This window comes from Vigna radiata, chromosome 7 (genome assembly GCF_000741045.1).
Source record: "Vigna radiata var. radiata cultivar VC1973A chromosome 7, Vradiata_ver6, whole genome shotgun sequence".
Taxonomy (NCBI): Eukaryota; Viridiplantae; Streptophyta; class Magnoliopsida; order Fabales; family Fabaceae; genus Vigna; species Vigna radiata.
The window spans coordinates 37,395,561-37,411,344 of record NC_028357.1 but is presented as its reverse complement, the minus strand read 5'-3'; the positions used below and the strand labels follow the sequence as shown (position 1 = coordinate 37,411,344).

Below are 15,784 nucleotides of genomic sequence, written 5' to 3'. Positions count from 1 at the left end.
TATCCCTTAAGTACGAAGTCAAGTGCTTAGTAGCATCAGAGCAACAATGCTTTTTATGAAGGTGGTGTGTATGACTTTCTTAGTGCAAAAAGCACTAAGGAAACAATATAAAAATGTCTTCTTATCTCTTAACGTCCTTTTGATCTTGTATAGAATTTTGAATAAAACTTAGTGTTTTCATTATTTGCACAACTAAAGAGAAGCAAAACACTACAAACAAACGAGTACAAACTATACATGCATTTATTGTTATAAACATTGTAGAGCGTTTAACGTACAAGTCTTTGTTTTGAGTAACAAATTGTTTACATAAAGCATTATTTAATAAAAAATATGTCTTAAACAGTTTGAAATATTAAACACACTTTCGTTAGACACTGTTTGTGATTTGTATAAAATATTATTCATGCTCAACATAGACGTTTTGCTCATGTATTCAATGATGTTTTTATCAAACATATTAATTAGATGTTTTAAGTTATAAATGATACTCGATTGAATGTTCATTTGTTAAACTTCAAAATAAGAGGTGTTAGACAGTCTTGTCTCTCTAGACAATCTTTGTCTTAACACAACCTCCACACATAAGCCAACCAGGACACCCATCTCGATCTTCACCTTAGCTGCTTTCATTTGAGAATTCACTTGAAAATTTTTCCTTAATCCTTTTTAGTTGGCAAACTGCCAGGTTTTTGCTCATTAGTTTCACCTCGATTCTGTTCACTTCCTTCTACAGTAGGAAATTTCAAGAGATGACAAGGATGTATCCAAACCGACAACACCTATCAGAAGTCGCTTATAATCGGCAACACCTAATTAAACTTGCCCAATTCGATAGTCTACCATAAAGCTTGCTTAAAGTCAACAACACAAGATGGAGTGACTTTTAGCAAGCTCGACCGAATGGCCAGTTTATGAGCAAGCCCATTTGAATGGCCAATTTAAAAGCAAGCTCAGTTGAATGATCAGTTTAGAAGCAAAGCTCAACCAAATGGCCAAACAATATAAGAGCTCGGCCGACTGGCCAATTCACTTGCAAGCTTTATTGAATGGCCAAAAGATACAAGAACTCGGCCAAATGGCCAGTCCACCTATAAGCTCAGTTGAATTTTCAAAAAGATATATGAGCTTGGTCGAATGACCAATCCACCTACAAGCTTGGCTAAATTTCTAGACGATACAAGAGCTTAATTGAAAGGCCAACCGCCCTATAAGATTAGTCGAATGTTCAATAAGATATATAAGCTCAACTGAATGGCCAATTCATCTGAAAACTCTACAAGTAGGAGAGCCCGACCACAAGGACGATCACTAGCAAATATGTTAGGTGATGCGACCCAACAAGGGTCCATTATTAAAATGTCGACAATTTTATTATATCTTTTAAAACAACCATTAAATGCATTTTAATAGTCTGTCTCTAGCAGACATATTCTTTATTTAAACCATATAAATGACATAGGGCCCCAAGACCCTATAAATACACATGCATTTCATGAGGAAAGGACACTAAAACTCATACTTACTCTTTTATAAACAAAGATTCACTTTCTTACTAACTTAATCATCAGAGAGTCTTTTATAGGTGGATCTCCTCTCACTTTTTGACCTTCAAGAGCACACATATGGATTCCCCCAATCCAATTACCTCATGCCTCCTATTTAAAGGCTATGCTCCAAATTTTGGTAAGAACATTTGATGCCTACCATGGGGCCAATAATGGAAAATTCAGTATGGAACATTCAATCCCTTTAGCCCTCCATTGGGAATATTTATCCATTCCTCTTAGACCATGACTAGGGGACTTATGTTCGTTTCACACATATTAGTTGCACATCGCTTAGGAGTCAAGGTCAATAATAGTTTAAATACTCCTTCCTCCTTCCATCCTCTAAGATGTCTTTTAAGGACAATATCGTGACGGACAAGACTCCAAAGCGGACAATACCTCAGATGTATAATGATTGACCCTAACGATGTCACTCATCAGACTTGGGATCAGAATGGTAATACTCATCATGGGGCTGATAAATAAACATTAATCCCTTAAGCCCTTCATGTCACTCATCAGACTTGGGATCAGAATGGTAATACTCATCATGGGGCTGATAAATAAACATTGTTCCCTTAAGCCCTCCACTGGGGATGATCAATCATTCCTCTTAGACCTATATTGGGAGGCTTATGTTCTCACCACACTCAATAGTCTCACATCACTTAGGAGTCGAGACCAAAGACAATTTAAATACTCATTTCTCTTTCTACCCTTTAAGACGTCTTTTAAGAACAATACCCCAAATATATGGTGATTGACTCTAATGATGTCATTCGATGAATTTGAGATCGAAACATTTTCAAATGTTAAAAAAAAAACTATTTATATAAATTTCACATTATTTTAAATTTTATTTGTACATTTAGACAATCCTATTTTAAATGTTATATGGGTAATTTTATTTAAATATATAATTTAAAATAAAGGTATTCTATGTAGAAATAAAATTAAAATTATTAGTCAAAATCTCGTACAAATACAACATCATTCAAATAATATATAAATTGGTGAATATGTGAAGCTATACAATATTATTCACTCATCACACATTTATCACTACATAGTATCAAATTTAACTTGATTATCAACATTCCAAATACATATTTTAGAAGTAGATATTATCTTAGTTCTTTACAAATTTGAGTTAATTTATTTTCGTACATCTGATCACATTTTAAATTAATTATCAGAAAGGTTAACTCGTATATTATGATGACGATTTTATCGTAGGGAATTCGTAAAATACATGTACAATTTCTTAATAATATTAAAATTGTCATTAGGTTTGGCAATTTCAGTAAGATTAAACTTAATTAATTATCACTCTTAAATAAAATCATATATATAATTAATGACGAGTTCAAATTACCTGAAATCATGAAAGTTGTTGATGACTTCTGTTATGCTACTTAAGGTTGGCAACTTCATAATACAATGAAGTCCTGCAATAGTTTGATGACTTCTTCGCTTGTATTAAAAAACATAATTTAAAATATAAAAAGGTCATATGTCTCAATTACGACTTTACCAAAATAATAAATAAATAAATAATAAAGAAGTTGAACTTGAGACATACAAACTCAATTTTTTTTACTGTAAATTTATTTATTTTTATATAAAAAATTTGTATTTTAATAATATTTTTAAACATAAAAATAATACATTTTTAAAAAATAATCATATATATATATAATAAATAAGAATATGTATAAAGATTAATAAAATAATTATTTTAAAAAATTGAAATAGAAAATATTTACAAAGAGTATAGAGAAAAAAACCTTAAAAAGTTAAAAAAAAAACTATTTTATTAATCAAACTATAAAAAAATATCTCAAAATAAAAGTAAAAATTATATAAAAATTTAAAATATTCAAATTCTTTCTAATCAAATTATTAGAAAAAATTAAAATATTAAAGACTACAAAAAATTGTAAAGTAATAAAATAAATATCTCAAAATTTAAATATATAATTTTACAAAACTTAAAAAAAATAAAAGAATTTAAGAACGAATTAATCAAATTGTAAAATAATTTAAATAAAAATATATTTATATAAAAGATTTAGAATAACTAATTTTTACAATAAAATAAAGTAAATAAATTTATAATACAAAATAAAAATGAAAAAGTTAAAATTGCATTTTTTAAGTACAACTTTTTTTTTTTGGTAAAGTGAGACGTACCATTTCAAGTTTTTCAAATTTTTTATATTGTATATTTTTTATATGAATATATTTTAATTTAAATTATTTTTCATTTTAACTAATTAGCTTCGAAATTTTTTATGTCTTTCTTAAAGTTTTATATAGTTATATATTAAAATTTTGAGATTTTTTCTAACACTAGTGGAAAAACGTTGATTAATGTCGGTTATTTTGGATTTTTAATGTCTACAAAACAACCGATGTCTTTCCGATGACGTCAATGGGATGTCGGACATAAATATAACCGACGTCTATAGTGACGTCAAATAGTGTCATGTCCGACGTTTGGAGTAGGACTAACTGAACGTCTAAAGACATTATATAAACGTCGATCTGAGCAATAACCGACGTCGAAGAGACACTAAAGACTTCGAAAATGACAATGACTGACGCCTAAAAGATACGTCAGTGTATACATTAACCGACGTCTAATCCAATGGTTGTGTTTTAGTGCAATTTTGTTCCTGTCTTTGGATAGTCTAGTAGCACAATCTTTTTTTACTAGTTTTCCCAAAAAAAAACTTTATTGATAAATTCTTCCTTTTAGTTTTGACATTTCATGATAAAGTTCTTTGATAAATCCATAATTTTTTTAAAAAAATTCCATTAATAAATCTATTAGTAATGAATTTTTTTAAATTTTATCATTAATTTTTTTAATAATATTTTAAAAAAAATCTATTGATAATTAAATTTTTAAAAATTTGTTAATAAATCTATCAGAAATTTATTCATTTAAAATTTGAGTAAATTTTTCTGTACAACCGGAGCTAAGTTTTCTATCAAAATTGGTCGAAATATTTGTGATAAATAATTGAAAATGGGTGTAGCACTAGTGACAAGAAGAGAAAAAGAAAAAAAAAAAAAGAATGTAGAGGAAGATGAGAAAAACAAATATTATAAAGTGTTATAAATTAAATGTCTATAAAATGCATCACATGTAAGAAAATTGTTGAAGAGTAAAAGTGGATATAAATGAAAGATGAATATTTCGTTATTAAAACATCAAATTTATAAATAGAAAATAAAAAGTTAACTTTATTCAAACTTCATATAAAAAAAACATCATATTTCTAGAAACGCTTTATCTTTATCACTTTCCTCTAAAAAACTTATGAAAAATTTATCCATCTTTTCTAATATTAGAGTCTACTATAGACATCCTGGCGAAGAATATAACAATTATCAAACTTTTTTTCTGGGCAAGTTCCTATTTCGCCATGGGTCTGAAGGAATCTTTGTCTTCCTGCACCTCATAATTACTACTTTCAGCTCATACTATCATGGAAGAGACTAAAATACCATAAGTCATAATTTAATCTCCAATCTTAATTGTACGTGTTTTTCATAAGAGTGTTATCCCTAACTGGATGAAATAAACCAATAAAGATAGAATCACCATTTTAAAAGTTATGGGGTGTAGGTAGTAATTCTGGGATGGAGAAATAGAAAACCTTTGTGGGATCACCTTGGTTTAGCAGGCCCATCTGTGCGCAGGTGGTAGTGATTCATCTCTGAGATCAAAACAAAACCTAGTTTCAGACACTACAACACCAGCGACCATGGCGAGTAGGAGGTGTCTGCGAACTTTAACAAAAACGACACCGTTTCTCTTCAGAAACCTATCTTCTCTCCGCTCTCTCACTCTGCCTCCATTTCAGCTTGCCAAAGCTTCTTCACCTGTTTCCACCACACCCGCCTCTGCTTTTGCACAATGGCCTCAGCTACGCTATTTCTCTTCCGACAAACAAGACGATCACAGCGACGAAGAGGATTTTAGTGAAGAAGAAGATTATGAAGATGACGACGACGACGACGATGTCCCTGTGTCGAGTCGGAAGAAGGTTTATACGGCGGAGGAGAAGGAGGCGGAAGCCGAGGCTATCGGCTACAGAGTGGTTGGTCCCCTTTCAAAGGACGATGACGTTTTTAAGCCCTATGAACCTGTTTTCGCTGTTGTTCAGGTTCATCTTTTCAAACATTCTGCCATTGCACTATTTCAGAGCTTGTTCGATTCGATCACACTTTCCAATATTAGTTTTTAGTTTTATAAATAAACTCGTTTGATTCGCTTCAGTACACATTGTTCAAAATTGCTCAAATTTTTTTGTTTTATTTAGACTCTTTCATTAAGCTTAGCCATCTCATTATATTTAAAGCATTTCAAAGAAGTTTTAATTAAACAATATTAATAATCCAGACACCCATTTTCAAGTTACTGGCTTCAATTATCTCACTCGTTACTTGATCAGTAACACTGCATTTGAATAAATACTACCGAAGTTGAAATGGGGATAGAGAGACGACGCTACAGTGTTGTAGAATCCCAACTTCATTTGCGACTTTCTTTTGTCCTCGTAAGCAACTATGTTTGAGAAACAAGGAAAGGAAGTGGTGATTGTTTGTGTATTTTTATTTGTTCAGGTTGGATCGCACCAGTTTAAAGTAAGTAATGGAGACAGCATTTTCACCGAAAGGCTGAAGTTTTGTGAAGTGAATGACAGGGTGAGTTCTCTTTTGCTAGAAATTCCTGACTCTAGTTTGTGTGTTGTAATGATTTGGCTTTAGGTAGACGGTTCTTTGGAAATATGATATTCGGGTGCTAGTTGTTTTTTAAGCCCTACCTGGTATGAAACGATTTGTGTTATTATTGTTATGTGCAGCAGCACCATTTTGGTAGTTTACACACTGCATTGTTTGCGTAGTTGTTTGTGTAAATGTGTTAACATGCTTATCAAGTTATCATCATGGACTTATTTTCTCTGTACTAATTATTTGCTGTTTTTTGTTATGGAATCTGTTATGCCAGTTGTTTGATATTCCATTGCGTTTTTGTCCATTTCAGTTGATTTTGAACAAAGTTCTATTGCTTGGCTCTGCTAGTCAGACAATTATTGGCAGACCAATAGTACCAGATGCAGCTGTTCATGCTGTTGTTGAGGAGCATGTGAGTGTAGACATTCCATTTCAATTATACGAATAAGGTTTTTCATGATGGGAGTAGGAATATAATAGGGTTGGATGGAATAATCTGCCCTTTCAGTAGTTACTTGCATCAACACTGCATTCACCATCTTTCTAGTAATACATATGCATTCCGAATGATGATTATAATTGTGAATTTTGTGAGGCTAATTAACATAAATTCGCATTTTCATGTTAGATAAAATCAAATATTGTCCTTATGTTTTGTAAAGAGGGTTGTTAAACTCCTAGTCACATAGGAATTCAAACAAAACCTATTTCCCCCCTCCTAAATGTAGAAAAGTGGTCAACCAGGGAATCAATCCTAGGAAATGACTAAAAGTGTAGTGAACCAGTGTATGGAAATCTGGTTTTCAATGGAAGGTGTTGCTTTGACTATAAGTAGAGAGAGGAGGTGAGTAAATAGTAGATGGCAAGAGAGGTGTTGCTTTGACCTCAGTGCATGATTAAAATTGTTTCACATAATGAGCAGTGACTTTTGGTAATAATGAATGATGTTCAAAAGTTCATTCTGACAGTTTGAAAAATATTCAGGTCAAACTCTTAGGCAAAAGGCAGAAGAGTTTCCTGAACTCGCAGTGTTCTATTTTAATTCTTATTTTTGTGAACTTTGAGGCTACTGACATGGAAAGACAAACTTATAAAAGAGAAAAACAAAGAAAACCAAGGTTCCTGAGAAATGTTTAGTAATAGGATTCAGTCTTGGACTGAATAATCGGATCCTGGAGACGAAATAACTAGCTATTGGAATTCTTGCAAAACAATTTATTGGAAGAATTTATTTTCTATTTTCATCAGTCTGAAAATAGAAAATAAAGTACCCAATCAAGTTTTCTAAATTTTGGAAGAATTAATAATGAAAACTGTTTTTCGGAAACTAAAAATGAATAATGAAAATGGAAATCATTTTCTCTAAGGAAATGGGTCTTTTTATGAGCTTTTCTGTCTTCATTATTACTTTTATCCAAAACTGAAAGTGTAAAAGTTGATTTCCGTTTTGGTGGGCTTGTTGAAGATTGAATTGAAATGGAAGTATGGAATTGTTATTGATCAGTGTCAAATATCTCCTAGCGATTTGGCTTTTAAAGTGGTCGAACTATGTTTGCTCGTTATGGATTCCTTTTACATGATCTATGTATGCTCCCCACTTTCCAAGATCACCCTGCCACTCTTCCTGTGTTAACTGCAAAAATGCATTTTAGTTGTGCTGTTTCTAGTAGCTTTTTGATTCTATTGTAATGCAATAATGAAATATTTCTTGGTTTTTGTAACCAATGTATTGTTCGTTTTTCTTTCTATATATATACACTTGCATTTGTGCTCATTTTTCCTTTGTAACAGGCACTAGATGCAAAGGTGATTATTTTCAAGAAAAAGAGAAGAAAGAATTACAGAAGAACCAAAGGGCATCGACAGGTGTGTTGGACAGCAATTACTTAATCACGTACTGTTTTCATGTAATACTATTTCTACTGATTCTACTTGATGAATGGTTATCATCTTCAGGAGTTGACAAAGTTAAGGATAACTGATATTGAGGGAATTGAGAAACCTCAAGTTGTATTGACTGAAAAGCCTTCAAAACCTGCCAAGAAAGAGCAGGAAAAGGTAGCAGTTTCTGCTTAAAAAGGATGTACTATCCCCGCTTAGCTGTTGACACTTATTGCTGCTCTCTCTGTCAGTAAGTTTTGATAGTTGGATGGCATTTAGGGAGCATGAGTATTGCTGATAAGCTCCATTTGCATCTGCAAATTCTTGTTAAGCAGAAATAGTCAACCATCCACTTGGTAGTCAGGTTTTGTAGGATTTTACACAATTTTTCTTTTCCCTTTTGTAATGCTATAACTAGCGATTGGATGTTTGAAATCAATTCTTAAACTGGCTTCGAGTCTCATTCAATAACGACTCCTGTATTTTAATGTTAGATAAAAACATGATATTGTGGAATGCATTTTACCAATTTCTGACTGAGAGGTTAAAGAAAAGAAGATTACACCATCTATTTGAGTTTTCAACATGACGATTGAACATATCCACTGACTGTATTATGATTGCAAATTAAAAACAGGGAACGTGGTTGGCCTTGGACTTGATGAGGAAAATACACTAACAATAACGCTGATGAGGAAAAACCAAACTGAGTAAAAGAGGTTATAATATTTAATAATAATTAGGGATGGCATCACGTGGGCTTCTTCACTTTCCCATTCGAGTGATTCTCCTGCAATTCGAACATTTCTCCCTGCACCTACAAGCTGAATTTTTTTCTCTTATTAAATGAAAAAAAGATAAATAAGCAGTGACTACTACTTACCATAAAAAATTTAATTATTAGTCAATATATTTATTGAACTCCTGCATCCCCTTTATTTGTTCTCTGCTTCATTCTTGTGGTTCGTGGTTTGTGCTCTACAATTGGTGGTCCTTGGAGTTTTGTTGGTCGTCCTTGTCGGTGGTGCTATGTGTTTCTGTTCATCTTCTTTACAAATAAGTTGGTTTTGCTTTTGTTTTGTTGTATTTGGAAGTTTAGAAAATGAATCAGATGTTGAAAGTTGGTTTATAAGATCCATGAATTTTGAAATCCAGTTAAGAAATTGACCAAATTTTGAAATTCAATTAGAGACATTGTCAGATGTAATTGGATTTCAAATTTCGGTCACTCGATAAATTCAGTTTAGAAAACCACCAAATTTCAAAATCCAATTAAGAGTTAACAAGATTTTGAAATTTGGTAAAACATATAGGATGAGACAGTGAAAGGTGTGGATACACTTTAAGATGAATATATGTTTTACCCTGTGTTTATGAATTATCACGATATGATAGTCTATCTTGTGCTTCTGAATTAGCATGATGTGATATTGAAATGATTCCTCTAGTTGAAATTTATATCATGTGGACCAGATTGAACTTTTCAAATATTACAGAAAATGAATTGCAACAAGAGTTATGCATTCAACGTGAACTTGATATGGTGCAAGAACATTTTAAAAAGATTGACATTGAAGAAAAAGTGAACATTACTTGAAATTGCTTGTCCTTCAATCACATCTATGGTACCTTCATTGCATAAAGATAAAATGAAGGGTACACAAAAGAGTAAACTTCAACAAATTGAAATGTCTATGAAGTCTGACCCCTCATATTTTGCTCATGTAGAGGCCTTGCATTGCATGAACAAATCTTCATCACGAAAAACACAAGTGCAATCTAAGGCTAAATCTGTGCAACGAAGAAGAGTACCGATGTTAGATCAGTTTCATCCCATTTGTTACCCTTACATTCTCAAGTTGTTGATGTCGTAGACTTTAACACATAAACAATGTACAGTTACATACCAACAAACCTGCTTCTGATGGTGATCTACGAAGAATTGGCACGTCATCTGAAATATGTCGTCGAAGTAAAGGTGCAAGACTCGGTTGGTCATCGTCGGCACCAGGAATTACATAGGGATGAAATACCCTTCTAAACTATTAGAGGTACCCTTGAACACAAGCAGATGGAGATGAGATGGGTGTCACATTCACCAACATGTGATTCGTAAAGTGCAACCAAGAGTCATCAATGGTGGTTATGTTGGCCTTTGGAACAACGTTTAATGACTGCAAGATTGGTTGCCCATACCCAAACCATCTTAACATGCAATTAGGAAGATGTCGTTGAACCATCTGAACAAATCTAATCTAGCCAAAAAACATCATAATCGTTAGAAGTGGACAACTAGCCCAATGTGACTCATATGGACACTAAATGACCCTATCATATGATAGTCCATCCAAATGTGTCCTAGCCGAAACCTACTTCCTTGTCACCAAGCGTGTGGTACAAGGTCTGTTTTCATCATAAGTCAACAACAAATGTCTCCTTTCCATCCTAGGGAAGTGCTCATAAATCCAACTCTACAAAAAAATTAATTAAAACTTGGTGAACAATGAAAGTATAAAGGAAATCAAAGTGCAGGATATTTGTGTACATGTAAGAGTTAGATATCCAACCATTTGCTTTGTCTCAGTAAAGCTGACATCTTCAAGTTGTTCATACAAGTGGGGTCACTACAACAACTCCTTAGACATATCTGCCACATGCGTGCAAGTCTCTAAAGAACATCAAGTAGGATACATGAATCAAGGTGGCGCTCTTATTCATGAAAAATAGTGCATCCAACTAGATACAACAAATATGCTCATTTTGCGCACTCCCACTATTGTTTCTTACAACACTCATTGTAAACATCTTTCAACCAGTTGAACCTAACTTTGGAACCACGTGCTTATCTCATCTTAACTCTAGCCCTCGTGTGGTCCACGTCCAGAAGCTCCACTATAGGTAGATGTAATAGTGTTGACATGTCATCTAATATGATAGTCATCTCACCTACCGAGACATGAAAACTATTTGTCTCAAAATGCCATTTAATGCCAATATTAAACCATTGTCGGCGTAATCATAGAAAATATCACATAGGGGCATCAAACCAGAATTCAACACAAAATGGGAGGATCTTCCCTCGGTCCTACTGGAAAATAATTACATATAAAATTCATTCAACCAACTAATTAGCAATTAAAATTCGTGTACTATACTAACTTGGCCTTGCCACAACGTATATGCAACGCGATCCACATACTGAGTCATGAGTGATGTACTATGTGGACCTCCTGGAAATCCACTTACTTTATTTTGTTATTAAACAACATCCTTTTGTTGCTAACAACATGATCTTGTTATTGAATAGCATCCTCCTGCTCCCATGAACATTAGCATAAGCTTCTTCAAATCGCCTTACATGAGATATGATATTATAAATCTCTTTCTCTGCTCATCTTGTAAAAAACTCATACATTGATATGTTGATATATTCATGTTCTTATTGATATGTTGATATATTCATATTCTAACAAATAAATTTATTAAATGTTAAAACAACAAATTCATCGAAAATTAAAATCTAGATAAAAATATTAAAACACATAATTAAAAAAATTATACAAATCGTATTTTGAAATCTAATTTAAATTTAATCAGATTTCAAAATTTGACACAAACTTAATTTAATTTTGAGTCAGATTTCAAAATTTAGTTAAAACTTCACTGAAATTTAAAATCCAATTAAGTATGTACATCATCTTTAAACAAATTTTCAAATCCAATTCAAACAACCATTTCCAACAAAACAACACACATCCTCTAATCTCAGTCTATACACTGCAAATACACTCTAAATAAGTTACAGATCTAAAGAAAAACAAGTTCGTGCAAAAAGCAGCCTAATTCAGAAAAAAAAAAAAAAAAAGATAGTAGAGGGAAGAAGGGGGTGCAACAGTTAGGATATCAAGCAAAGTAAATGCGTGTGGTGAGTAGGTGGCATAAGTTAAATAGGAGAGAGAAAAAATAAAAACTTTTTATCTTTAAGTTAAAAAATTTTAACATGTGCTGAGAAAGATAGTGTTAAAATTATTTTAAAATTTAGAGATGCAGAGAAAAGCAAAGCACTTAAAAGATGCACTCTTCCCATTCCCACAACAAAATATAAATTCATCAATAATTCCACACCTATACCTAATTTATTGACTTTTCTTTTTTCATTTCTATCTAGTTATTCCTTCAAGACTCTTCTTGTTTTAAATATTAATAAAATAACTTTTTTAGAAAAAAAAAACCATGATTTAAAAAATATGATATTATTAAAGATTCATAAGGATTTTTATTGTTTTTAAAAAGATTAAAAAATAAACTATAATTACTCAAATGTCAAATCAAGTATTCGTAATAATAAGATAAAAATTAAATGATTATGGAAATAAGTAAATCTAGACATTAGAATAAAAGAGTTGATTTGCAATTCTTAAATACATATATGTCACGAATCCATGATACGAGAGTCTCTTATTTACCCTTCATATTCTCTTTGGGATTTTCTTTTTCTTTTGTAAGCTACATTTCCTAAATGGAATTCAATTTTGTCCGTTTTTGAATTTTAATTAGAAACATTTAACTAAATTGAACTCAGTCGAACTAAAAAGAAAAGATAATGATACTTAAATAATATATTTTTTTTATAACATTTGAACGTCATTTATGCGTCATCTTGTGATTGGTTCAAAATTATTTTATAGTCAATAATAATAATCATAAATATCACCATAGATCAATCATAGAATGACACGTAGATAATATTCAAATATTGTAAAAAAAATATTGTCTAAGTATCATTATCCAAAAGGAAATTATTGTGGCTTTAAAGTTAATAAGAGTTTTCAACTAATTTTACTTCTAAATCTTAAAAAAATGTTAAAGATTGTAAAATAATGTTAAGTGAAAAGATATGCAATCTATATTTATACCATTTTTAAGAATTTGGATTTGAAAGATGGATTTAAAGAAGTTGATTTGAGAGGAAAAGAAGATGAAATTGGATTGTTTGGATTAAAGAAAAAATTAAAAAAATTATGTGATTTAAATAAATTTGAGATGAAAATTGTAAAAGTTCATGTATAATATGATGGATATAGAATAAATATGATATAAATTTAAATATACATTGTAGAAATCATGTTAAAATGAGAATGAAGTTGTTACTTTCAAATTTTAAAAAGTTAAAAGTTTTAAAATTAAATTAAAATAGTTATCATTAATAATATTTAATAATTAAAACTTGATTTATTAACTTCATAACAATTATTTTTATTTATTTTATTTCTTATATTATTATAAAAGTATAATAAAATCTAATTTTATATATATATATATATATATATATATATATATATATATATATATATATATATATATATATAATTTTAAGTGTTACTAATTCTCTCCAAATCTTCCCATGAATGCCATGAAAGATTTAAAAAATAATTTCATTGGTTATTGTGTGGTTTTCTTTTAATTTTGGAGCTTTTAGCGTAAATCATCACTTTCTTGGGTTGTTGGAAACAAACACAGGGTAAAAGTTGGTTGTTTGTTTCGTTTTTTTATTGATGACTAATGAAGTTGCAAAAGCATTTGGGGTTCCACTATGCTTTCTGATTATGATTCTTTTAATAAACTTTATGTTGCAACAGCTGCTCCACTTCTGCCCACTGTCTGCTATATTAAATTCTTAAAAACATCTAAGAGTCTAAGACTGGACTCTTATCTCATTTACTGTTACATTTCGTTCTCGTTACAACGAATTTGCTATTCATGCATCGACTAGAGATTAGACCAATTAAATGTATATAAGTGGATGCAAACTTTATCTCAGTTTTGTGAAATTGAGATATGTTTAAAGTTCTCTTCCGCAACATTTGCAGTTAAATTTCCCTTCTTTTTGTAAATTTCATGCTTTTGGATTAGACTTGTGTCACTCAACCTTGTCCAAAATCTATCTAAAGCAAACATGGGTCACCATCACAAACTAAGAGGAAGCAAATTAGAATTTAAGAACTTTGTAATGATTAGTGTGCTATTCTTCTCTTAAAGACATCTTAGTTCTGTTAGTAATTATACTTTGACTAAAGATCCTCTTCAGTGTTTAATCATTAAGTGTCTTCTTAATTAACAAGTCCAATTCAATTGTTAGACATGGACAATAAACAGGCAAGGTACTAGTTTTTACAGTAGTTGACGCAGACCTTTCCTTTCTTCTCAACCTTCCATTTTTAGTGCTACACATGGTTTTGTTCGCCATTGGAGTCACCACCCTTAATATCTTTGTTGTTTACAATTCCTGAAGTGCTCATGGAATCACAGATTCATTTTCACCACTCTGGTTAATACATAAAAATTACTCTTATATTTTCCTATGGTTAATTCAGAAAGTGAACAGGTTGAGGATAAGCATGATTTGAGAAGCACTTTTAGGTGATGTTTTCCTGCACAAACATTTATATTGTCAATTCAAAGCGTGTGGAAGCGTTTTTGTGACCTTTGATTATGCATTTCAGGTGTGCACTATTGGGAAGTAGAATAATTCCATGTCACCTTCATCTGTCAATATTATGACTGTAGTTTAAGCAGCACATGAACAATAATAAATATATTACTTTTCAAATAATTTTATTCACTATAAAAAAGAGAAAGTAATTTGAATGATTTTATAATGGATGGAGTATGATTTTCCAAGAGTTTCATCATCTAACAAAATTGACACGTAAACACCCATTTCAAAAGTTTATAATTATATGCTGTACAGGTGGCTCAAACCCTACCAACTAAGATCCTTCACCTTATTCTGTGGAGATTTACATCATGGTATGCAAATTATATTGCATACACCCAAAACAATATGAAAGAGTATATATGTGAATATTCGAAATGGTACCCCTGAGGGATTTTTTGTGCTGTTTTTACCTATTTGTTAATGCAAGCATTCCACTATGCAAATAATGTACTGTGACAGAGAGCCAAATTGGAAAAAATAAAGCCTTAGCATCATCGGCAAATACCATAGATCCATGAGCATATTATAAATTTGTTTTATGACTAATGACATATGAATCAAAGTGGCTAACAGAAAGTTGTGCTGGAGTCTACGAGCAGGTAAAAATAAAAAAGTTGAATATCATACATAAAAAAGATACATAAATTTATTATTTTATGGTTATGGGTTGAAAATGTGTTAATAATGTGAATGCAAGTATTACTTTACAAGTCCCTTTTGTAAGGTTGAGTTAGATTTAAAGTTCATTTCATAACACTGTATCAAAGCTATGAGTTAGAGTTTATCCTAATGAGATTTGTGTTTGTTGGACATATCATTCTGGCAAACTATCCATTAATATCTAGTTCTATGCACAATAAATATATAAGAGGTGTATATTCCTTATTGCCTAAACAATCCATAGATAGTCTTACCATACATGCAGGCTTTTCTAATTTTTCATTTTTGACTAATTATCATTGAGATTAAGATAGTGTAGAAATAGCTTCTAAACAAGAAGAAAACAAAAAGTGAGTGAATCAAGTTTAACCCTGAACTGAAATCAATCTATCTACTTAGTGCTTATGAGCATAATTGTTCTGTTATGATGCTTAAGAAACTTGTA

General features: G+C 31.2%; 1 protein-coding gene across 1 annotated transcript; it reads left to right on the top strand.

Annotated features, from left to right (window-relative positions):
• Positions 1–5,206: 5,206 nt before the first annotated feature.
• Positions 5,207–8,696, top strand: LOC106766871 (50S ribosomal protein L21, mitochondrial). Its single transcript, XM_014651645.2, has 5 exons — positions 5,207–5,728; positions 6,189–6,269; positions 6,610–6,711; positions 8,091–8,165; positions 8,256–8,696. The coding sequence occupies exons 1-5, from the start codon at positions 5,327–5,329 to the stop codon at positions 8,373–8,375; spliced, it is 780 nt and encodes a 259-aa protein (XP_014507131.1). The 5' UTR covers positions 5,207–5,326; the 3' UTR covers positions 8,376–8,696.
• Positions 8,697–15,784: the final 7,088 nt, after the last annotated feature.

What these genes read in the sequence shown, in the direction of transcription:
- LOC106766871 (XM_014651645.2), top strand. Translation starts at nt 5,327, where the DNA reads ATGGCGAGTAGGAGGTGTCTGCGAACTTTAACAAAAACGACACCGTTT. An exon ending in TTTGTGAAGTGAATGACAGG is followed by an intron (nt 6,270 to 6,609) that starts GTGAGTTCTCTT and finishes TGTCCATTTCAG; the next exon opens with TTGATTTTGAACAAAGTTCT. An exon ending in GAACCAAAGGGCATCGACAG is followed by an intron (nt 8,166 to 8,255) that starts GTGTGTTGGACA and finishes TATCATCTTCAG; the next exon opens with GAGTTGACAAAGTTAAGGAT.